This window comes from Capra hircus, chromosome 10 (genome assembly GCF_001704415.2).
Source record: "Capra hircus breed San Clemente chromosome 10, ASM170441v1, whole genome shotgun sequence".
NCBI classification, from domain to species: Eukaryota; Metazoa; Chordata; class Mammalia; order Artiodactyla; family Bovidae; genus Capra; species Capra hircus.
In genome coordinates, this window is record NC_030817.1 from 63,133,187 (window position 1) to 63,159,545 (window position 26,359).

The window sequence follows — 26,359 nt, forward strand, 5'->3', positions numbered from 1 at the left end:
AGGCCATGGAATTGACGAGCAGTCCTTTCCTATTTAATCCACACAGACTATTTCCCTACATAATTTTCAAAAGGTATTTGCTACATAACACTTTGTTCATCCAATGACAACAGGTTCAAAAAGTATCACTTTAATGTTTAACACAGTTTATTTTTATATGGGCATGATTTCCTTGGGAGCGCTCCCCATTGTAGATTTATGTTTTAAAAAAAAATGCAATTACACCACACAGAAATACGTGCTGTGGTGACTTTTCCTTTTGGTATAGGATTGCATATCTGATGCACAAGGGACCACCACCAGCCAGCAAGAAAAACTGAGCCTCACTGGGTGTCTAGCGAAGATGAATTTAGAAAGCTACTCCCTGTTATAATAGCTCACTGAGTATAAGGGAAAAACCCCAGAAAGTTCAACTCTTAAAATGCTCAAAAGTATAAATGCTTTTCCATTTATTCTCGATTGTTGAATCATTATATAGTAGTGAAACCTCACATGCACCTGGCCTATAGCTTTAAATTTTAGAGGAGGAGCTAACAATCCACACCCATGCTGTGCATATAAAAGAAGCCCCGTTAGTGGTTTTAGGGAAAATGCCACAGGATTACTTAGAACTATTTAAGAAGAATAAAGAGGAAGAAGATAAAAAAGAGAGAGAGAGAAAATCAGGCTTGATCCCACAGTATAAAAAGAGGCTAACATGTACACAGTAAAATAAGCACATATTGTCAAAGAAGAATTACTGACAATTTATATTTTCAAGAAAGTGTAAAATGAACTGTATGAAACAAAAAACGATAGAATGATACAACAGTGGAACAAGAAAAGAAGGAATTAGATAAAGGACCAAAATATAGGGGAATTTGATAAGATCAGAAAAGAATGTAACATCAGAAATAATACAGCTGGATCAAGATGATATTAGGAGCAGAAGGATAGAATCCAAATTGTGAAAAACGAATCAGTACTGTACTATGAAGGACAAGCCTGAGATTATTTCTTACACTGATGGAAAAAGATAGAAGATGATAGATTCTGAAGCAAAAAGTGAACATGCAACATGGAAAGATAAAACAAGAAAGAAAACTGGATAATATTATATATAAATATAGATGCATTACTTTTAAAGGCAATACTAGCAAATTAAATCAAACCTAATAAGAAAATAGTAGTCTATTACAAAGTTATTCCTGTAGTATACTCATAGTTCAACATTAAGAAATGTATACTGATGTAATCTATTGCATTGAGAAAGAAATAGAGAGGTAGTATTTGATATCTTGATAGATAAAATATACTGAAGATAATGTTTGAGACAATTTATGGTTTATATACTATAACTAATTTCAATTTCCACAAAAAACTTATGCTAGTTACGCTCATCATCATTTACCAGATGAGGAAATTAAGGCAGAGAGATTAAGAGACCACGTCAAGCTCATCCAGTTAGAAAGTGAAAGTTATGATGTAAAGAATGCAATTTTTTATTGTTTAAAAATTAGGTGTTTGTATTTATTCATTTGTGTATAATATGAATACAGGTGGTCTTATGAATAATAATTAGGCAAAATTGCTCTAAAAATCTGAAGGATAAATTACTTTATAACATATAATTTTACATAAGCTGTGCTCATCTCACACACTAGCAAGGTGGTGCTCAAAATCCTTCAAGGAAGCCTTCAACAGTATGTGAACTGAGAACTTCCAGATATATAAGCTAGATTTAGAAAAGGCAGAGGAACCAGAGATCTAATTGCCAACATCCATTGGATCACTAAAAAAGCAAGGGAATTCTAGAAAAACATCTACTTCTGCTTCATTGACTATGTTAAAGCCTTTGACTGTGTGGATCACAAAAACTGGAAAATTCTTAGAGATGGGAATACCAGACCACCTGACCTGCCTCCTCAGAAACCTGTATGCAGGCCAAGAAGCAACTGTTAGAACTGGACAAAGAACAACAGACTGTTTCCAAATTGGAAGAGGAGTACTTCAAGGCTGTATATGTCACCCTACTTATTTAACTTCTGTGCAGAGGATATCATGAAAAAATCCAGGCTGTTTTGAAGTGCAATCTGGAATCAAGATTGCCAAGAGAAATATCAGTCACCTCAGATATGCAGATGACATCACCCTAATGGCAGAAAGTGAAGAGGAACTAAAGAGCCTCTTGATGAAGGTGAAAGAAGAGAGTGAAAAGCTGACTTAAAACTCAGCATTCAAAAAACTAAGATCATGGCGTCTAGTCCCATCACTTCATGGCAAATAAATGGGGAAACAGTGGAAACAGTGGCTGACTTTATTTTTCTAGGCTCCAAAATCACTGCAGATGGTGATTGCAGCCATGAAATTGAAAGACACTTTCTCCTTGGAAGGAAAGTAATGACCAACCTAGACAGCATATGAAAAAGCAGAGACATTCACTTCATGGTAAATAGATGGAAGAAATATGGAAACAGTGACAGACTCTATTTTCTTAGGCTTCAGAATCACTACAGATGGTGACTGCAGCCATGAGAGTAAAAGACACTTTCTTCTTGGAAGAAAAGTTGTGACAAACCTAGACAGTGTATTAAAAAGTAGGGACATCACTTTGCCAGCAATGGTCCGTATAGTCAAAGCCATGGTTTTTCCAGTAGTCATGTATGGATGTGGTAATTGGACCATAAAGAAGGCTGAGCAATGAAGAATTGATGCTTTCAATTCTTTCAATGAGAAGACTCCTGAGATTCCCTTGGACTGCAAGAGATCAAACCAGTCAATCCTAAAGGAAATCAGCTCTGAATATTCAGTAGAAGGACTGATGCTGAAGCTTAAGCTCCAATACTTTGGCCATCTGATGTGAAGAGCCAACTGATTGGAAAAGGCCTTGATGCTGGGAAGGATTGAAGGCAGGAGAAGAAGGGGATAACAGAGAATGAGATGTCTGGATAGCACCACCAACTCAATGGACATGAACTTGGGAAATCTCCAGGAGATAGTGAGGGATGCTGAGGCCTGCCATGTTTTGTATCTTGGCTGAATTGATGCTTACACTATAATATATATTGATCAAATATTACTGACTTGTGCATTTAAAATGAATTTTATTGCATGTAAATTATACATCAATAAAGCTGACTTTTTAAATTGCATCTACTAAAATACTGATTGCCTAGCATTAAGATAACAGATTTTAAAACTCAATGGGTTCAAATTCTGCCTCCGCTATTTTCTTACTGTATGATATAAGGCAAATTACTAAATCACTCTAAGTTTTCTTATCTATAACATGAGGATAACAGTATTAAGTACTTCACAGAATTATTGAGAGGATTCATTTCTTACCTGAAGTGTTCAACATATCATATTATTATTATCATCATTACTGTTAGTACTATGTGCAGGAGATGAGACTGTTGAGATACAACAAATCATGAGACAAAACCTGTTTTCATTTTCTCTTGAGACAATTCTTTTAGGGAAAAAGAGATGTGGATGAAAAGTAAACTGAAAATGAACTAAGACTGATGTTAACTGATGATAAAAAAATTCCATAAACTTTGACCATTATAGACAGTACATGATTACATGCTGTATTTGTTTTCTGTTGACACTGTACAAAAATTACCACATGCTTCATGACTTAAAACAACCACATGTGTTATCTTAAAGTTCTAGAGAACAGAAATTTAAAATGAGTACAATGGAGCTGAAATCAAGATGTCGGCAGGGTTGCTGTCTTCGAAGGCTCTAGGGGAGAATCTGTCTCTTTGTGATCTTTAGCTTCCAAAGGCTGCTTGCATTCAGCTTGTGGCTCCTTCATTCATTTTTAAAACCAGCAGTGTTGCAACTTCTCTTTCACATGACCTTCTCTCCTGTATCAAGTCTCCATCTTAGAAAAAAAGATAAATGTGATTAAACATAGGGCCCACTGAGATTATTTGAAATAATCTTCTTAATAAAATTCTTAATTTAATCATATCTGCAAAGTCTCTTTGCCATATAAGGTAACATGTGATCACCTCTGGAGACCCGCCATGTATGCCAAGTGTCCTAAGAGCAAGACTGGAAATGAGAGAGGAAGAGAAGAGGAGACACTGGAGTATTCCATGAAATTTCATTTTTTAAAGTTTACAAGTGCTCAGTTAAGGAGAAACAAGTATGAAGCCAAAATAAATACACAGAATAAAATTATATTGTTATTTTTAGGTGTTTTAAATGTCTATCTACGTTTGAAAGGACAGACAACAATAGAGAATCCACTGTGGTCTTCAAGTGGGAACAAAGGACAACGATGGAATGAGGCACATGTTAATATATATCCAATTACTTCATTTCAGGTAAGAAAAGAACAGTCATGTCTGTGGATAGATTGTTGCACCTGAGCATAATGTTAAAGGCAGAACTTGAGCAAAATTAGAAAAATAGTATGTAAAAATTCTGATATAAGCATCACAAAAATTACATGATTGTTTCCCTTTAGTTCTAAAAGCAGTGTTATAAAGAGAAAATGCCCTTTTCTTTTATTAAGTAACATCTCTCAAGCAATATGTTTGAATAATGGTCTATCTGAATTCAAATGATTTGCCTGGAGACAATGTTATCCATTTCTATAAAATCATATGTGTATATTTTGTTACTTGAAGACAAACAACATAGATTCTTATATAACAGAAGCTGGATAATCAATTCTCAATCTGAATTTTACTTGATGGGATTTTGTATGCTTTAACAAAATGTGTCCCTTTATCATTTTAGTAATTTATTACTTTGATTTTCAATGTCAGAGAACTTTAAACAAATTGCTTTTATTTGTTTTTATGTAGAAAAGAAAGGCTTAGATAGAATTAAGAGAAATAACTAGTTGCAAATATATAATAAACGTTTTAGCATTTATACTAGTAGTCATCATGGCTAGAAACAATTTATCATGAAACTGTTTTAATGAAGAAAATAATGTAGTTTACTGATTTTAGTAACTTTATATAATATATGTGTTTTATATACTCAGGTTGAGGGGTTTTTTTTTTTTCATACTGGAGAGTTCTTATTGTATTTTATGGCATTTAGTAAGGGTATGGAAATTCAGACAGTGTCAATTATGCTAATTTTTAATTGGTGGAATACTCTTTTTTGGTAACCTAATCTATAAAGTTGTAATGATTTTGATTTAGAGACTGCATTACTAAAACTCACCAAGATGATAAAAATGCATTCAGTTGTTCACTCTGGTAAAGAATAATGGAGTAAGTCTAGTTGATTATCTAAAAACACATAAAAGCAACTCAAATCATAGATCCTAATAATTTTTTTCAATGAAAAAGAATAAAATAGTAAAAATGGAATATATGGCAGCATATTATTAAACCAGATTAAACTTGGGAAGATGGAACTTCAAAGCATTACTGATAGAAGTAACCTTAATATTAAAATGTGCATACCTCTATAGGCATCAAAAAAATTTCTAAAAAGACATATTTTTCTTTCTATATCACTGACTTAATAAATACAAAATTATTAAATCAAATATATATACTTTAAGCATTTAAGGGAATAGTTATATTAATGTTTCCTTCAGAGTAATTCCTTGTTGCTATAGACATTGATTTAGTCAATATTTATTGAGTACCTCCAAGATAGGTTTCCCTGGTGGCTCAGCAGTAAATAATCTGCCAACAATGCAGGAGACTTGGGTTCGACCCCTGGGTTGGGAAGATCTCATGAAAAAAGAAATGGCAACCCACTCCAATATTCTTGCTTAGGAAATCCGAGGGACAGAGGAACCCGGCAGGCTACAGCCCATGGGGCTGCAAGGTCGGAGATGACTAAGCAACTAAATCAACACCACCACACCTTCAGGATAGTCATTTATTGTCACAGACAGCAACTCAATCCTTATTGAGCTAGTACCATATGTCAGGCACATTGCTAGGCATAAAGATTTAATAATGATTGTTTACTTCAGATTGGTGGGAATACATATCTAAACACATGCATTATATAATGTAATAATGTCAGTAGTAAAATATGCAGAAGTTTCTATGGGCACACATAATGAACAAGAAGAGTATGGAGGAGAAGCAAGAGGAGCCTGTAGCATGGGGTGAAAGCTGAACTGAAGAGACGGATTGCAGCTCAGAAAAGGGGCTAATATCAATATCGATGCAGAGTTGAGAGTAAACAAAACATGCAGGTCATATATCACAGGATTTTTCAGAGAAACATGGAGATGCTTACCTGGAATTCGGAATACAAAAATAAAGACTGATGTGAGATGACATTAAGGAACCTCAAGAGCACAGGCACTGGGGAGTCGTGGAAGATTTTACTCAGGGGATGGGATGGCGCATCACTTAGGTGGTTGTATGGAAGGTGAGTCAAGGAGGTAAAGTCGGGCCAGCAAACCAGTTAGGACACTTGAAAAATTCACATAAGGGATATTGAAGGGACAAACCAGGGAAGTGGTACAGAGAAAAGAGGATAAGTTCAAGATGTATTTGGGTATAAAAACTAGCAGAACATTTTTATGTTGGGTATTTGGGAAGTAGCCATGAATGACCAAGAAGTTTCTAACTAGAGAATCTTGAGTAATGCCTGTTATTTTACCCATTACCTTAAATAACAAAGAGAGGAAAAGAGAAAAAAATTCTGGGATGATTAGGGTTATTTCTATTCTGGACATGTTAATATAACATGCCTGTGGAATGTCCTCTTAATGATGTGCAGAGGGCTATTGTATATATTTTTCTGAAACTTTGAGGACAAACGTGTGTAAGTTATTAGGCTTTATGTGTTGCCTAAAACTATGGGAATGATTGATATTTCCAAGGAAAAGTGTACATATGTGAACAGTTATTAAAGACAGTGGAACCACATAGAACACAAACCAATCATTAACAATAAACTGTGGAAGAACAGCTTGATCCTAAGTAGTATTTTTTAGAGTTACAAGGAAGAATATCCAGGAAAGTTTGGTGACCGCAGAATTTGAAGAATGTGATTCTCAAACTGGAAAGCAGGTCAAGTCCAGACGACTGGTCCTTACAGACAGTTCCCACTTAAGAAATGCATAAGGTGGTAAGGAAATTAGGGAACCACCATCTTATTTAAAATTATTCCACTATTCATAATTAGTTGTCTTCCCAGTCACTAATCATTTCTTTTGCAATATCTAATCTACTTTCAGGGTGCCTCCCAAACAGCGCTAGTGGTAAAAAAAAAAAAAAAAACCCACCTGCCAATGCAGGAGATGCAAGAGACCTAGGTTCAGTCCCTGGGTTGGGAAGATCCCCTGGAGAAGGAAATGGAGTCCCATTCCAGTATTCTTGCCTAGAGAATCCCATGAACAGAGAAGCCTGGCAAGCTCCAGTCCATGCACAGGACTGTGACTTAGTACGCACGCAATCTACTTTTAACTCTGCTGCTGCTGCTGCTGCTGCTAAGTCGCTTCAGTCGTGTCCGACTCTGTGCGACCCCATAGACAGCAGCCCATCAGGCTCCCCCATCCCTGGGATTCTCCAGGCAAGAACACTGGAGTGGGTTGCCATTTCCTTCTCCAACGCATGAAAGTGAAGAGTGAAAATGAAGCCGCTCTGTCGTGTCCAACTCTTAGTGACCCCATGGACTGCAGCCTACCAGGCTCCTCCATCCATGGGATTTTCCAGGCAAGAGTACTGGAGTGGGGTGCCATTGCCTTCTCCACTTTTAACTCTACTCAGAGTATTTTTCACATTAGCTATTATACTTTCCATCTCTTTAAGTTCAGTTTGAGTCTTTTTACAAAATACTCTTCATATCTTAAGGTAATGTTTTGAGCATATTAAATCCAGTTATAATAACTAATGTCTGCTAATGATATCATCTGTGCCAGTTTTTGGTTAGTTTTGACTGATTGATGTTTTCTCATCTTTACAAGTCACTATTTTCTTGCTTTCTTACATGTCTGGTAGTCTGACTGGGTGTCAGACATTGTAAATTTTACCTTAAAAGGTGATGGGCTTTTTTTTTTTTTTTTTTGGTATTTATTTTGGAGCTTATTTGTGGAGGCAGCTTTTTTTTTTTTTCCCCCTAAGATTTACTTAATTTTTGGCTCTGCTGGGTCTTTTTTGCTGTATGTGTGCTTTCCCTAATTGTGGAGAGCAGGGGCTACCCTTTAGCAGTAAGCAGTGTGCGGGCTTCTCATTGCTGTGGCTTCTCTTGTTGCAGGGCACAGGCTTCAGGCAAACGGACTCAGTAGTTGTGGCCCAGGAGCTTAGTGGCTCTGCAGCATGTGGGATCTTCCTGGATCAGGGATCAAACCCTTGTCCCCTGCATTGGCAGGTGGATTCGTAAACACTGAGCCACCAGGGAAAGCCCTGTGGATGTAGTTTATTAATACTCAGAAAATTTTTGTTCTTGCTTTAAAGATTTGTAGGTGAGATTAGAATAGTCTTTGCTAGCAGGTTGATTGTTTCTCAGTACTGAGGCAAAAGTCTTCTGAGTACTCTATCCAATGCCCCATGAATTACGAGATTTTTCCAAGTCCTGTGTTAGCTGGACTCTGTTCCCTTAATTGCATTCCTCTGGGCCTTTCCCAGCCTTAAGTAGTTCTCTTTCATTCGAGTCCCATTCAGGACTTTGCTGAGAACTTCAGGGGGTTCCTCTGCAGATGTTTCTTTCTCTCCAGTTCTTTCTTTGCTGGTTTTCTACCCTACATACTCTAGCTGCCTTGGACTCTCAGGTCTCTCTCTTCAACCCAGATTTTCTAGTAGGCTCTACCTTTGTTCTGCTTTCTTCATAATCTACAAATTCTGTATAGGGCCGTCATAGAGCAAACCTCGTTTGACTTCTGTCACTCAGGGTTCACTGTTCTTCATTACCTGATGTCGTCTAGTGTTCTCAATACCATTGTTTCAGTATTTTTGTCAAGTTCTTTGGCTGTTTCAGTGGGGAGGATAAATCTGATTTCTGTTACTCTATCTTGGAGGGAAGCCAATCAAAAAATGAAGATTTTGAATCAATGAACTTCTAAGCTATTTAAATTACTAATGAGAAATGAAGATAAATAAAATATTTTTTATGTTGGATCTCTAGGTTCTTCTGTCTCTCCAAGACATTTCAAGGTCTATTGGCTAAGGATTACTTCGCTTCATAAATTTTGATTGTTCAAGGAAACACAACTGCGGCATCCTACCCTATTTTTTTTTTAATTTAAATTTGTTTTCAAGTTTCTTGTTGCAGTTAACTTTTTTCCAACTGTTTTTTTCCCTCAAAAGTCATTTATAAACTATCAAGCGTCTCAAAAATCTTTCTTTGATGTGTGATGCCTAGCAGAAAAACATGGTAAAAAAATGTATGAAATATATTGCCATATAAATTAAGTTGTGAGAAGTTTTAATATTATTCAAATGTAGGTTTGTGGCATCCAAGGATGTCTTTAATTTGAGTAGATAGGGTTTCTTTTACCTTTTGGAATTTTAAATGAAAAATAAGTGATTCTGAGCCTCTGTTAACATTGACACCTTTTATGTTTTATTTTTTAGGAGTTTATATGCATTCAAATTAGTTTGATCATAAACTCTAAAAATATATAACAAAAATGCTACCACTTGCAAAGTTCTTTGTCTAAGTCTGTCCAATATATTTGCTGAGCTGACAATAACATTATTGTGTAGTACTTTTCCAGGCAAATAGAAATTTTCTCCTACTGAAATTTCTTTGGGGCTCTTTTTCTAGAATTAATTTAGCATGATCAGTGCTTGTAATGAAAATATACTTAGCTATATTCAGAAGGATTAGAGGGAAAAGTTTCTAAAAAGTAAAATTAATGCAGTGTTAGTCTTACAGTTGGAGATGGCAATGGCACCCCACTCCAGTACTCTTGCCTGGAAAATCCCATGGATGGAGGAGCCTGGTAGGCTGCAGTCCATGGGGTCGCTAAGAGTCGGACACAACTGAGTGACTTCACTTTCACTTTTCACTTTCATGCATTGGAGAAGGAAATGGCAACTCATTCCAGTATTCTTGCCTAGAGAATCCCAGGGATGGGGGAGCCTGGTGGGCTGCCGTCTATGGAGTCGCACAGAGTTGGACACGACTGACGCGACTTAACAGCAGCAGCAGTCTTACAGTGTCCCTTTTGTTTTATATCCTACACCCTGGAAAATATTTAACTGCCCTTTTTAATCCTTTACTTCTTTCACAGTACATTTCAGACATTTTCTGAGGGAAAATATAGAGACATTATGAGACTGACTTTACATTTTCTTTGTCACAGGCAAAAAGAATTCTGGAGATCTTCTATTCTTATACTCTCATTTAAAGATTTGGAAGTAAGCTGTGAGACAATTTATCTTAAATCACACAAATCCTTAATGTTAAATAGGGATTGGAAAAGAGATTATAATGCTCTCATCACATCATTCTGCTTTTATATTTATCTAAGAATAATAACAATCCAGAAAATGTCCTTCATAGATACTGCGTGCTTGTGTAGATATATATCTGACATTTTAAGCCAAATTCCAGGGCAGTTTTAGACTTGATGGTTCCTGAAGTAACTAACAATTGAAAACATTTTCTAATTGCAGTTGATAGTGCCATCTAGTTCTTTCTGTTTTTGCCAGCAGTCAAAATCTCATGTTATTATTTGAGATTAGAAGCTTTGACAACCATCTGACATTTATCCAGCAACGTGGACTGGTAGAGTCTTGAGAAGTTACACTCAGTGTTAATATTTATGTAGTTTCTCCAAAAAAAAATCTAAAAATAAAAAGTCAAAATTTAGACTACCACCTGTTTATTATGTTGTTGCTGTTATTGTTCAGTTGCCCAGTCATGTCAGACCCTTTGCAAGCCCATGGACTGCAGCATGATAGACCTCCCTGTCCTGTCCTGTTTATTATGCTCAGTTCAGTTCAGTTCAGTCGCTCAGTCGTGTCTGACTCTTTGCGACCCCATGAATCGCAGCACGCCAGGCCTCCCTGTCCATCACCACCTCCCGGAGTTCACTCAGACTCACGTCCATTGAGTCTCTCTTCTGTATTAGTTATGGATAGTTCTCCCGCTCTTCGCACATAAGAAGTGGGGAAAAGGCCATACTCCCCTTCTGCGATGACCCACACTCTGTGGAGTGTGCTTCTCTCTGAATCTGAATAAATCCACATGTTACCTATCAAAAAAAGGGGGACGGGGGAAGGATAGTCTAATGATTTGCTGAACCAGTAACAAAATGAAGGTAAAATTATTAATGTTAATAGCTCTTTTCAAATTTATTCACATCCTGAAGTTTTTCCAAGTGGTGTACACTGTCAGTTTTCAAGCTACATTCCAAGTCTTTGACCTTGCCTTAGCAGTAATGATGAGAACCAATATATCTCATCAAATAGAAAACATTTGCAGAAGGCACCATTAATGTTGAAGTCAGATAATCAGAACTGTGTTATAATCTTTGACTCCCCATCTGCTTTTGCTCTTTAATGCTACATGTAGCTCTTCCTACTTTTCTGAGAAATTATATTTGAACATCAGCTCTAATAGCATCATCTGTATTTTCCTACATATTGATATCTTTATCTTTATGCTTTAAAGCATTATAAATAAATGTAAGAAACTATCAATTGATGAATTAATTTTATGTAGTATAGTTTTGATATAGAAATTCACATTTTTTTTAAACTCCCATTAGCATTTACTCGCTAGGAATTAATTTTCTGATTGTGCAGTATTTCTCACATATTAAGTTTGCTGAATTGCATGCACACACTGTGAAAATATTACCATTTTAAATTTGTCACTTCAGTTAAGGGAAACCATTTTAAATAAGATCAGTGTGATTGTGTGAAGAACAGGCTCTGAGTAATTTGAACCCTCTTTCAGGAGAACTGAACATCAATATTCTCTCCCTGAGAATCTAGATGCCATTAATTCCTTCTTGAAGGCAATTAAGCCAAAGTGTCAGAAGTATTAAAGAGGAAAGGGACATAGTCTTATTCTTGTAATGTAATAGTAGTCAGAATCATGATGGTACTTAATTAAAATATGACATAATTTAACCTATTAAATTAGAGAGCATTTCTTCACTGAGTGAATATGATTCAGATTTTTTTCATTGCATACAGATCATATCTTCCATGTTGAGATACATCATATTATAATGGACTATTATAGTTTCTCATCTTTGTATTTGAGGAAAAAAGATGTTTGTCACCAAGGACTTATTTTTAAAAGCACTTGAAAGTTTGGCCAAGGTACATTATTTAAATTTAATACATATACATCTTATCTCTGTTATCTATCTCATAGTCAAAAACAATATAAAGGAGAAAGTATCCCTCTAGGTCTTTGTCTCAAAGCCATTTATAAGTCTATTAGAATCTAAGTGTCATAATAATTCAGATAGCATTGTAGTTGGTGTTCAGAGCATAAAGAGAATAATGTAATAAATATTTCTTTGTGAGAGTCCAGTGAGTTAAAAGGACAATCTATATCTTCCCAATAACAAAGCTGCTATGGAAATTAAAGGAAATGAATACACTGCACAGTATATTTTTCTTTCTTCTTGTCCAAACAGGACCATCAGGAAGGTTACAGTGTTTCTCTAGCTTGTTGGATTGGATCTCCCTATCATCACAAGATTTTAAATAAATATTAAAAAAAAAAGTTCTAACTGTACCAAGAGTTTGATAGTCAAAAGTTATTCTTATCATCCCAGTAATAACTGCTACTAATTCTCTAATTTTTTTTTCCCACACAATAACTAAAATGCTGCTACACTTATATGGAAAGTAATCAACTTTATTCAGAGACAAACTGTATTATCTATAGTTGTACAGATAAATGTAAACAATAAGTTTACCAAACAGTTTTTACTACCTCATTTAAGATCACCATGAAGTATTCCTATAAAAGAATGTTCTAGATAGAGGCGGTCCTCTGGGCGTATGACAATTCAGCTTTTGCTGATTTGTATTTCTGCTGTTCATCCAACTACACACTTGTGGTCAACATCGCCAGTAGGCAAGTAGCACACATATTAAAATACATCAGTCAATCTACTCCCTGACGTTTACCATAAAAGGCTCCCCAATACTCCCTCTCAGTCTGACCATAAGAGAAGGGTGGCAGCATCCTTCACAGCCTTGCTGCTTGGAGAGCTTTGTTTTTAGCACAAGCTTAGGTTCAATCTTATGTTTTTCATCACGCTGCATAGGGAGGCAGAAAGAGGGGAAGAAACAGAGAATTGATAGGAAAAATAGAACTGTTTAATACTTTAAACTCAGTGACAGAAGTTATGAAATGCTTTGAGCAATGGCAGGATCATTCTTCTACTGAAAGGTGCCGGGGTCCAGCCCCGGTGGATCCAGGGAAATTCGAAGCGTGGATGGTGTAGGTGAGGAAAACTTATTTGTTTATTAATATAAGATTAGATTAGGAAGAAATAGTGTAGTAGGCAAATTAAGTGGAGAAAAGAGGCTGAATAACTTGGTTTACGTGGAAAGCCAATAAAGTTCCAGACAAGAAGCTTGCACCATCTACGTTAGGCCACCGGCGTCCGTTTGAATATCGGAGAGTGCCCTGCCTTGGGCTCTCTCTCTTACAGATCTTAGAAGCTGGGACAAGTAAGTAGACATGGCGAGCCTCCATGCCCCAGATGGGAATTCAGCCAGAAATCAGCATAAAGAGGAGACACGGGAGAAACCAGTCCAGCGACTGGCCCGGCCCCTATTGTCCAGAAAGGGCTTTTATACCTTTTTTTGTACATAGACATCAATGGATAATATAAAATTATGCAGCATCAGCAGCCCTGACTCTTATCAAAACCAGTCTTTCTTTCTGCATATCTAGTTGTATACACTAGTCTTAGGTGATTTACATCATCTTCTGGCCAGAGGGCCAATTAACATTTTACGGCCCTTTTCTGATAAGGGTTTGTCAAGCAGAAGACTTATTTGTGTTGTTCTTCCCAAAGTCTGGTGCCACTCTCAGAAAGCACTAAATAAAGTTACATTCTTACATAGCAAGGACACAAGAGGAATGCAGTGATATATAACAAAGAAAACTAATTAACTCAAAAGTCTAGTGTTGCTAACATCAAAACTACCACATTCCTACTTCTATATCCCTATTACATTGATTAATATCCTTTAGGTGTCTAAAAGATAAAGAATATGGAGGCCCGGCGGCAATCATTGAGTCAACAGTGAAAACCTGTCACCAATATGATTTTTAGCTCTTTAGAAAATACTCTGAATCTTTAAGATGCTTTAACATTGTGCCTCTCACGGTTGGGGGCTGTAAGCAATTCACAAGCTGTAAGAGGTCCAGGGGAACCTGTTAGGCAAGCTAGAGAGTTATCAGAGGGGGTTTAACTGAAACATCCCTTTCAAATGCAGAAGACTAAAGCCCTAAGTTGACTTTTTTCAGTGTGTCAGAAGAGTGGAAAAGCAGAGTACAAAGGCCAGCAGATTTTGGGTTTTTTGGGGTACATGCTCAGGAAATACCAGGGGGACACCCTGAGATCTGACTCGCCTTGCCCATTAGATCTCTGCCACATGACCTTGTCACGGGTGGGATTCCTCACACTGGCTTCCGGCATCAAGGTATGGCTGCTCACTGCTTAAAAGTCAATATAAGGCCAGGTTGGTGGAAAGGAAAGTTTGCATAATACATCCTTGTTCATACTTCCTTCCAGGATTAAAATTTGACTGGGAGGCAGAAATCTACCCTTTCTTCCATTCAATCTTTAAAATACATGCATAAAAGAAAAAAAATTGTGATGATAACATCCTACTTCTATTCAGTAAAGTATTTGTCTTGGGGGCAAAGTGGAAAATATTTGATATTGTCGAATCAGACTCATAATAGCATGAACTTTGAGTTCTGACTTTCTCCAAGATAACATTCCATTCATGTTGTTATCTTCAGGAGAGAAGACTCAGCATCACATGACTGAAACTAAGAAGGGGGTGGGAATAACCATTGATTTACTCTTAACATTGATTCTTTACCAGGTAAGCAGCACGTATTAAAAAAAAAAAAAAAAAAAAAAGGAAAAAAGCTCCATTACTTAAAAACCCATTGTTAGGAAAAAGGCAGTACTTTCTCACAGATAGACTGCTGAAAAGGGCAATTTAAAATGATCCTGAAGAACCATGTGTTTCAAATAATTGTGTATAATAATTATGTGAAATATATTCATTTCAGCCTTGTTCAGAATAACTGAAAATAATTTTATTGTCTAACAATAACAATACATACTGATTAAATAAATTTTGTTCTATCAATAACATGGACTATTCTGCTGCCATTAAAATAACTTATCCTTTTCCATATTCAGTGCTTTTGAATTTTTATACCAATTGATTTTTTATTTAAATTTTCTCTCTTGTAATTTAAATAGTCCTCTGAGGGTTTTTAGCCACTACCCAGATATCTTCCAAAACACCACCCTAAGTCAAATGCAAATTATCATTCCCAGGCAGCCAAACTAAGGTTTCAGTCCTGATTCTGTCTAAGGAGGGAGCATTTATACATTCCCAACTTGGTTCTAAATATTTTGACTCTGGTCTGCCATTTTATTTTGGCTTCAGTGATATAAGACAAATTGGATGCTTTTCAAAGAAATGGCTTTGGACACTATTAACATATAATACTTGTCTCAAAATAGGTAAGCAAGAAATCCTCTCATATCTAATTTAATTCTAAATTAAATATAATAATAATATAATAAAAAAAACTTCTCAAATCTTTTTATCCTATAAAATGAAACTTATCCTCATTCTTACAGACCATATTTATGTAGGGAAAGGAAAGTCCTCAGAAAAATCACCACAAATTTACCTTTAAGGAATCATATTAAATACTCTATGATAAGACAGAAACAAAAATTTTTGTATTCATAAAAATAGTCTTTTGCTCTAATTTGTTGCAATGAAATAAGATTAGAGATCGTATTAAATTACACACATTAGTTTGATGTTGAACATAGCTCTTTATTAAGCTAATTTTTCTTCAGAAAGAACAAACTAGGTATTTCATTTTGGTACATAGAAATTTTTCTGGGAATATAGTCACTAAGTGCATAGGTTACTTTTTCTACCAAAAGGATACTGGAAGCAAGGAGAATTTGTGAGACAAGACAGAAAATTTATGAAGAGTCTTATGTCTATAAAAATGAAATAAAAAATTGTTATTTGTCCTTACATTGACTTTGTATCCAGAATTTAGTAATAAATGTAGATTGATTTCATTCATCTATTCTTTCAACACTAATGTTTTAAGACTTAGTGCCAACCAATGTTCTAGATACTGAAAGTTTGAAGATCTGCCATTAAACCCATGAATATCTCCAAGTATTTAAAAACAGAGCATATGGGGAATATGATTAACTTATTCACTGTGTAAACACTTGTTCTGGGCTTCTGTAAACATAGCACTGTCACAATGAACCTGGAACTGATTCATCCATAAAATGTATCTTTAATAGAAAGCCAGTGTTATGAGATATGTTTAGAGAACATTGGAGGGAATCTATTTCAGAGGAAAAAAATGTCCTTTCTCTTGAAACCAAAAAGTGATATGATTTGTTTTTTGTAGCTGTTTTTATTCTATTATTCAATTAGGTTTAGTTTTGTTTTAAAATTGACACAGAGCTTATAAAATGGAAAACTGCCGTACAAGGAAGATCCTATGATTGGTTTTGTTGAGAAAGTTTTTTTGCAAGCAAGAATTCTGAAGACTATCAATAATAAATACCAGGATTGTCAATTTTAGGTTTGGCTCCTCTATTTCTCAGTAAAAATTCATCTGCAAATCAAAGTTCTACATTTAGGTTTGTTTCATTCATATTTGTAGCTCATTTTTGAAGGTATTCGAGGTCCTGGCATAGAAGGTGACATTGCCATTGATGATGTATCAATTGCAGAAGGAGAATGTGCAAAACAAGACCTAACGACTAAGAGTAAGTGTCTCTTCTTGGATCTGTTGGTGTGATGTTAAAGTAAAGTAATGACTATTAGGCTAATATGGTCTAATCGTTAAAATGAATTGATTTTTAGCTTGTTTATTCAAAAATTTCCTATGCATGAAACTCTAAAATTTCAAACATATTTTAAAATCAAATTATTAAATCCAGTGGTAGGCACTAGACCTCAGTTATTTGACCTAAAATAATTTTGATTTTGGTTCATATAAGGCAAGCACACTTTGATTTTTAATTAAGGTTTTTAAATATTTTTTGTTTATATCATTAATTTCAGAAGATTTTTAAACTATTATTAAAATATCTGGCTAATCCAAATAATCAACCTACATTTATATAGCCATGGCTATTTTTATTCCCCCAAGTTTATGAATGTATTTTCTAGGTCTAACTTTTGCCAACCATTTTAACAGATTCAATCTTGTGACAAGTCTTAGTATATATGTATTAAGTAATGGAGTAGCCTGATTTTTTTCCTGGTATGATTAATCTCCTACATGCATCACAATCTTGTTTAGTAATTTGGTTTCAATATTATTCTGGTTTGAGTATTATGATATAATGATATCTTCAAATTGTATTTTTTTCACCAAAAATTCATTTTTAGTAAAAGAGGTTTATATAGAAAATTATAAATAATGCAAAAAGTATCAGAGTTATGTACTGAGCTGGTTTTTAAAAATCCTCATTATATTATTCATGTGAAGATGAGAAATTTAAAATTATTCTTATGAAAAGTTCCTCCAATTGAAGGGTTTTCATAGAACCATCTGGAATCTTTAATTTTGTGGTTATTTAAAGAGGTATCAATCAAACTAAATATATACAAATGACTCATCAATTATTTAACACTTACAAAAAGAGCATGAAAATCCACTTTGTATAAGTCTAGAGCAAATCAGAGTCTTTGTTAATTTAGTATATTTGGTGAGAAATTATATCAGTCTGGATGTTGAAAGTCAAATTTATACAACTGTCCACTGATTGCCCATAAAAATGGAATGGACTCCATTTTTGAATATTGTTAAGAGAAAAAAATTAAATTGTGTATAACAATGAGCCATTTTGCTCATTTTTTCCTCCTTTTTATCATTACACTTAACATTTCAAGTAACAATTTTAGTAAAAATTTCTCCTTGTGTCTGGCTAATTTTGCTTTAGTAAACCAGTAGCTAAATCCAAATGAAGTAGGTTTATCAAATACACAGAAAAGCAAGCATTCTTCTCAGAGGGCAAACAGATTTCTTTTGAATTTCACAACATGGATCCACAACAGTAACCGTATATTAACTGAAGATAGTTACCATCTTATACAGAAATCTTACATTTTGATAATTAAATCACAAAATTATTATAAATCAAATACATTTTCCAAATGAGGAAAGCAAGAGAACATAATTTACTTTCCCAAAAGGAGACAGAAGAAATGTAGCCACAATGAAATGACCATGAAAACCCACAGGCACTTTATTATTATATGATGGAACAGTTTCATAACCAGTTTTCTTCTAAACTACTAAATCCAGAAAAATATGTGACTATTTTAAGTAAGATATCTATATTTATTGGTGGTATCTTTATTTAGCCTCTGTAAATCAGAGAAAATAAATCTAATTGAAGGAAAAAATTTCTTTGCTATGAGATAATATTCTGTTACATTTGTTTCTCTTTATCACTTTTTAAGTTCATTTTGATGAAAACTGTTGGATGAATATTAAATTTATGTTAATTTTTAAGTGCAAACTAGCTTGGAGGCCAAAGGCCCCTTCCTAATTGCTCAGGCTCCCAACCGTTCTCCAGTAGTAAATGTAGCACTCTGGCCATGCTATCAAAAGCTGAGATTGTGTGTCTCTTTCTAACCCCAGCTCGCTCCTAGGTGAGACCCATTTGGTAACCTAAGACAGGTTAATGAATTATTGGGTTTGTCCTTGTTAGTCCTCCTAGGTAAACTACACATTCTAAAAGGTATCATCGGGATATGAAATTTACTAAAATTATCAGCTACAGGAGGCATCTCAAGGCTGATCGGTGAAACAATGTTTAGTTAGAACAGACTTCCTAGCACTTTAAAACATTACACTAAGGAGCATATTTTTTTATCTAATTTATAGATAATTGGCTGATCTAAATATATATAATCTACTATTTGCAGTAGTTAATTCCTTTACCGATAATAATCCCTACCTAGTTTTCATAGAGTAGATTTTCTTTAAGCTTAAACATCTCTGAAAACTTTTTTTTTTTTAAGCTGACCTTTTAGATTTTTGAGAATTTTCTCTGTGTGAATGACTTCATGTGGCCAACAAAACTCTGAGACTGAGCTAAGCCACAAATTCATATAAATATCTTCTGAACAGGTTTTGTAGCATATCATATCAATTCAAAAATCTGAAAATAGTTTAATTTTATCAAATTTCTAGGCATATATTCAAGTTATCTTCCTTTTCACTTGTCTTGGAAATGAATCTGATAAATAAAACAAACCAAACCAAAACAACAAATGTTTTCCAAATATATCTTCTGTGTACTAAAATTGTTTTGTTAGTTCACTAAAGTTGTATTGGTAACTACATGGGGTACTTAGTCTCCTTTTCCATTTGTTTCTTGGCATTTATTTCCTTGTCTTTAGATTCCGTTGATGGTGCTGTTGGAATTTTAGTACATATGTGGCTTTTTCCAGTTATCGTCCTCATCTCTATCTTAAGTCCTCGAAGGTGACCTTACCCTGGCAGAGGCTATAAAAGATTCACCAGGCACTAGCATGAAGAAAGAGTCTTTGTAAATGGACACTGAAAAAACAAACTACCAAAGATTCCTCCACTGACTACTGACTCAAAAATAAAATAATAAAAACAAATTTTTTTAAGCACTGGGGATAAAAAGACATCATGGAAATATAACTTATTCCTCACTACAAATAAAAGAAAATCTTGACCTGAGTAGAGAAGAGACCTTCAGGTGCTTCTATGGCTAAAATGATTACATACAGCATCATCTGGTCATCTGGTTGAACTCGGAAAAAAAAAAAAAAAAAGAGCTATAGAAATCCTTGTCAAAGCACAAAGTCATGGCTGGTTTTGTTTCAAATGAATAGTTTGCTTGTTACTATGGAAACCTAATGGCCTGCCAACGAAAACCTCACTGTAAACAGGGTACGTGAAGAGCTGGCATTTATTTTCCTTTTGAGAAGGTTTTGCATAGAGAATTAAATAAATGTAGGCCCTTTTACCTTTGGTTGTTACCCTTCCTTGACAATAACCCGAACTCGGAATTATTTAAAACATTCTTCTTCCTCCCCACCTTATCCCTATCCCACCTTTATTATTATTATTTGTTTTCCTCCCATGGCTAAGCTAGATAACTGTATGCTGTCTCTTTTTGCATGCACTACTATCCAGGATGGTAAACCTGGGCTTACACATTACACAGGCTTATCGGAGTTTGCTTGCGGCCACTTGAACACCCAAACTAAGTCATCTGTTCCAACGAAGAAACCAAACCACCATCTTTTATAAATTGCCATGGAAACCAAGTGCCTTCAATGAGACAAGCCTGAATAATTTTCAACTCAGAAGCTTGCACTGCTAAGAGTGGTTTGTGTAAAACTATTTTATAAACAAACTACAGAGCCTAAATGTGCAAATTACAGGCAAGACAACTAAGCCGCTTCTGAAGAAGAAAGGACCGAAGCTGCTGCGTAAGCCCATGCAGACGAGATATTTGTTGTTTGACCTCCTAGACAGCCATGGCCTTTTGGCTTATTGTCCATTAGAAAATAACTTCCATTGAGACCAGACATGGGAGCAACACTTTTTTCTTCCAGGTTATTAAATGGGTCAACCAGAACAAAAGGTTGTTAAGATAATAATTAGCGCAGAAGGTGGTAAAACACAAGCGTGATTTTTCACTCTAACCTCCATTTGAAATGAAATTGGCCCTAGCTTTAGAGGGAGCAAGAAAATGTCTGTGATTGCAGTGCATACAAACTCTACAGTGGAACTGGGCCTGACAAATCTGGCTTTATTCTAAGCACTGAGGGTAAAATGCCTCTGCCCTTTAGTCAGACTCTGTGCAAATTGTGAAATATTATTTTATTATTTTGCCAAGATTAAAAAACACTTTTACAAAAAAACAAAAACCTGTAAAAATGATTTTGAGCTACCTGAGGACAAATCATACCTTTAACCAGCCAGTTTTCCAATGCATTGTAAATTTCACTTAAACCTGTTGGTTATGAAAATTTGAAGATCTTTTTCCTTAAATTATCTCAGCTTTTAACTTCATTTAAAAAGACTTTGTCTAAAGAAGAATACTATTATTATTATTATTATTATTATATGTTCTTTCAACACCCCAGGATTAAAAAACTGATTATGCAAGTAATTGGGATATAAGTATTAAATTATAACATTTGCAAATATTAATATAAAAAGCACAACAAAATGTAGTGGAAAGTGACAACGCTTGATTTTTTTAAAAGAAAATTCTGTAGAAATGTTTGTGCAAATTCAGTAATTCAGCTTAAAAGATAATTTTACAGCTATGTTCAATAAAGCCTCTTTCCAGGTAAGGTATGAAAAGCAGTATGTGTGTTTGTTGAACAACATTCACTTATCACCAAAATGAGACTAGTTATACAATTTACTGGTTATGTTACCATGGGATAAATCTTCAGTGCTTCATACACTGTAATGTCTGCAGGAAGAAATTCTGACAGGGAATCTCTGATGCACTCTCTCTTATATGTAATACATGTTAAAAAAATAACTTTTGAAAGTAAAATATGAAACAAATATAAACTTGGAATTTAATGTGTATTTTCATAGAGGGGACCAGTCTGAGTATTCCAGTAGTAATAGAACCAAGCTAACTCAAGTTCTTTAAATTAAGCCGAATAAACAGATGAATTTAATAACATATTTGAACAGATCAGGCACATTGAAAAAAATTTCAAAATTATAGTCACCTATTTTATCAAACCAAAGAAATTAAAGTAAACAATATTTGAGACACTTAGCTTAATATTTACTAAATCTCCCTTCACCTTGACTTCCATTTTATGTGGCAACTAACCACTTCTCTCCACTCTCCCATATTAGTGAATCATATTTTAAAATTTATTTTCTGCATATTCATTTCTGATAATATCAATAAAAATATTCTAGATCAAAAGAGAGGCTTAACTTATTGTACCTGGCCTTCTTTCCTTGATCTTTGTTTGAGTGAGGCTTTTGCAAAAATCACAACAAAACAAAATCTACATTCAGAATATTTGGATATGTATATGTCCTTCCCAGAAAAAGAATCAAGTCTTTTCTCCCAAGTTACCCTGAACAAAGAAACTGCTGTCAGCAAAAGATACAGTTCTACTACTTAACATTCACAAAATACTGAAGTCTTTCTATAACCTTTCACACAGTAAGAATACACAAGCCTTCAGAAGTTCATGAGAACTGGCTGGTACTCCAAAAGGTAATTTTGATTAAATGAGAAATTGCAGATGAATGCCAAAAACAAAAGAATAATCAGAACTGCAAATCAATCAACTTTATTGGTATGGTAATAAAATATATAACTCAAATGGGTTCTAGATCGCTTATATAAACCGACAAACATAGAATCAATGTTTTTCATTCAGAGCACATGTTTAGTTGTTTTAATTGAAAGACAATGGATAAAAATGCAGAAATTTTTAAAAGGTTGGCATACAGGCAATGTAAATTGTGAGGTATTCCCTTCTTTAATATTAGCTATAATAACTTTAAAGCACTTAATCTGTTTACCAACTGCCTTCCTTTTCCTAATACTTTTGTATATGAGTTGAACTCTCCAATGTACCCCCCCCTTTTCCTTTTTGATAACATTTAAAGTATAATTGATGCCAGTATTTTGTTGTTGTTGTTCTTTCATAGGAAGGCATTAGGCAATAGAGCTTTTAATTTTCTGGGAGAAAGATTATATCATATAATCTACTGCCAGTAGTTGATCCTAATTAATAAGAAGCATTACTCTGTTTCATCAGTTCAAAGATGCTTGTTTCTCCACATTCTAACATCTTTGCAATCAAGCATATTTTAATTACAATTAGCAGCATTTCTGTGTAGTGATAAAGAAAATAAGAGTACATCCTAAAAACAATGGCATCTTAGTTATTGAAATTCACCAAAGTTTCCAAGTTTCAAATCCTGCCCAGTGTTATTACTTTTCAACAGAAATAATACCCACTTCATATTTGTAGGATTTATATTACGTGAATACACATTATTTAAAAATAACAACTTTAATTTTGTGCTTTTAAAAAATCTGAGTCTTCTCTTACATATATTATAATACAAACCTAGCCCTGCTTTCTTTCTTTTTTTTCCTGCTACCTTATTTTTGGTTCTATCATAAATTACAATATGCCACGTACCCCTGGATTAAAATGTTTTCTGTTTTTATGTGATTCATAGCACTTAATGCATTAGAAGTTTGGCCTGCCATTAAATTTCTTTCAGAGATTTGAAAAATGCATGGTGCATCACAATGTCATGTAATAGGCTAAACTAATGATATTTCATTTCACCTACATCACAGCATCGACTTTGGCATGGCAATGAATTGTGATAAATAACAATAATGAGAATTGCAAACCAGCTGGTCAGTTACATCATGTTAAAAATGGTAAAAAAAAATACCATTCTTTACTTTTATATTTTAAAATATGACAAAATATGAATGACAACTGTACTAACTTTTCACCAAACATGCATTTTTATTTTAAAGACTTTATAATAAACTTATCTGTCAAAATGTGTAATTTGAAGAACAATTAATTTAGTTCCATACTTAAGACTGTATGAAACTGGCTGTGGTGTTTTTCATGATCAATTTTTGTTTGTTTAGATTAGTGAACTGAAAGATACTGACAGACTACATAATCAGAGTTTGATAGAATGACTTCAAAGAATTCTATTGAATGCATGTTCTTTATCAACAAACTTTTTTTTTTAATGTGCCTTTCAAAGATCAGAGCCTCTCAACAGACATTTAAACTGGAAAAAAATCATTCTGAATTCATTTTCTTCTTGGGTGATGGCTATTTCTTACTAATTGCTTCCTCTGCATCTCAACAAGGCAGAAGGTATACTCTTCTTGCAACTGGGTAGTTGATGTCAAGGAGGAGTTATTGCATTTTCTGTGAAAACAATAAAATCATAGGGTTCAATCCCAAGTTATTTCCTTTCCTACAATGCTCCCTTTGTGACTAACTGGCTTGATTAGTTTTCTTAGTGCTTATTTTTAAAAAGCAATGTCTCTGGCATTTTCTACTTCTACTTAGAAAAGCTACTGCAGAATGATCAGAACTTTTTTTCAAATATGGTATAAAAAGTTCTCTGCTGATATCCATAATATTTATAAGTAAATATGTATGTTATTACATAGAAAAAGTAAGACTTAAAAATTTGAAATTTTAAAGTGAAATATGCCAGTTCAGAACCAATTTATCATATGTACATGTCTGTTTGGAAACAGAAGTGAAAGTTAGGTTAGGGAGAGATAAATATTCCATATATTTGTATATGGACTTCTTTATTGACATTAATATAAGGCTTAATAAATCATGATTGGTGATTTCATTACTCTGAATCTACATTGAGTATATTGGAATTAAGGAATTGGAATTCAAAATTTGAATAAGGCAAGGGTTAAACTTTGGGTAAAAACTGAAATAGTTTTTCATAAAGGAACCTGATGAATTTAATTTCAATTGTACTAATTTTCCATAAGTTGAGTTTAAATGTAATCTTATTTTTCAATAAAGTGATGGGAAATTCTATGAAATAGGGATTAGCCTATTAGTTTCAGTTTGTGTTAGTATGGCTCTCAATTCTTGTCCTGGATTTCCAGGATACCATTTTTATTTCTTGAGGCATCAGTATATTTAAATGTATACGTTCAATAAAATATATGCTGTGTTAAATTCATATCGAATATTAGTTGCATTTTAGATCTCAAAGTTTAGATTTAACTTACTTTTCCTTTTGATATTTTCCTTCTGCTAATAGTTGCAGATAGCTGTATGTAATCTGCCCTTGGATTTTCTTTCAATAAATGAAATATGTTAAATACTCTTCTAGTGTTTTGGGGAAATTTCTGCTGTTAATAAGCACTTAGGTTAGAAACAAAAAGATATTTAGAATAGCAATTATATTTTCAAGTTAAGATGAGAATGCCATCATTTCTCTCAGTATTGAATAGCTTTTATAGACTCAACACTGCAGTGAAGCACAATTAGCCCATTAAAGATATGTGTAGATTTTTACATCCTTTCTGAGGGGTCATTTATAAGATTGTGTTAAACAAGGAGGCACTAAAATTTTCCTGAATAAACTGTGATTTAAGAATGGTGGCTCAATTTAGTAACTGTGGGCTTTTGTATGGTTACAGATTAACAGTACTACTATTTTCCAGGATGAAAGTTTTAATAACATATTTCATGGAGGCACTGTCGGGTGAATATAAGTCTTCCAAGGGAAAATAATAGTACTGCTTGACAATGATTTGAGTGAAACAAATTATAAGTGGAATCCTAAAACTTGTTTATTATTATTTCCCTGTTGCCTATTTAGCTTAGTTTTTTTCTTCATCTTTGGTGTTATAGCTTTATATCCATTGAAACTTTGGAAATACAGTTAACAGTAATAGACCTATTAAGCATCCTCAGAAATCAACTACCTAATTGCTCCATAACTGCCTGTTAAAGTACTGGTTATTCTTCATGAGCTGTTTTAGTCAAATTAAAGACTTTGCCCATATTTGATTCCTATGGTACTTATATTCTTTAGATTATTCTTTAGTTGTCCACACATCTGCTTCCCAGCTGAAGTTGTAACCACCTCCATGGCAAGGACTATGTCTTTTTACAGATTTAAGAGCTTCCAGTTTACCTGGGTTCTACAGAGGTGATTGAACTAATGATTACCAAATTAATTCTTAATTTAGACATACATTTAGAAGAAAACTTACTCAATGAACACAGGAAATAAGCAGCCATGTCAACTTTCAGTTATGAAATCAGTGACATTTCACAGACAGAAGACATCTCCTAGGTGCTGAGAAAAATAAGGAATCGAGGCAAATGAAACATCAGTTTACCCATTTCCAATACGATTTTCAAGCACTTCTTAGTTTAAAAGAAAAGTATTGTATTTCTTAATAAAAAGGCAAACCTTTTTAATGTTTCCACGAACAAACTAAGGAAAAGGAGTCTAATTCTGCATGTTTTGTGTTGATGTTATCCTTATACATGAGAATAATATGACATAGAATCCCTTCTTTTAATCAAAATATATTAATTATAGACTATTATGCTTAATTTTGGGGGCTTCCCTGGTGGCTCAGAGGTTAAAGCGTCTGCCTCCAATGTGGGATACCCAG

At 34.2% G+C, this 26,359-nt stretch overlaps 1 protein-coding gene across 1 annotated transcript in view; it reads left to right on the forward strand.

Moving 5' to 3' along the window:
* MDGA2 (MAM domain containing glycosylphosphatidylinositol anchor 2) overlaps positions 1 to 23,725 on the forward strand; it is a 928,200-nt gene extending 904,475 nt beyond the window's left edge. Inside the window, exons 15-17 of the mRNA XM_018054380.1 lie at positions 4,189 to 4,319; positions 16,813 to 16,918; positions 19,569 to 23,725. Of these exons, the coding sequence (XP_017909869.1) occupies positions 4,189 to 4,319; positions 16,813 to 16,918; positions 19,569 to 19,657 (326 nt within the window). The 3' untranslated portion in view covers positions 19,658 to 23,725. The remainder of the gene's footprint in view (positions 1 to 4,188; positions 4,320 to 16,812; positions 16,919 to 19,568) is intronic.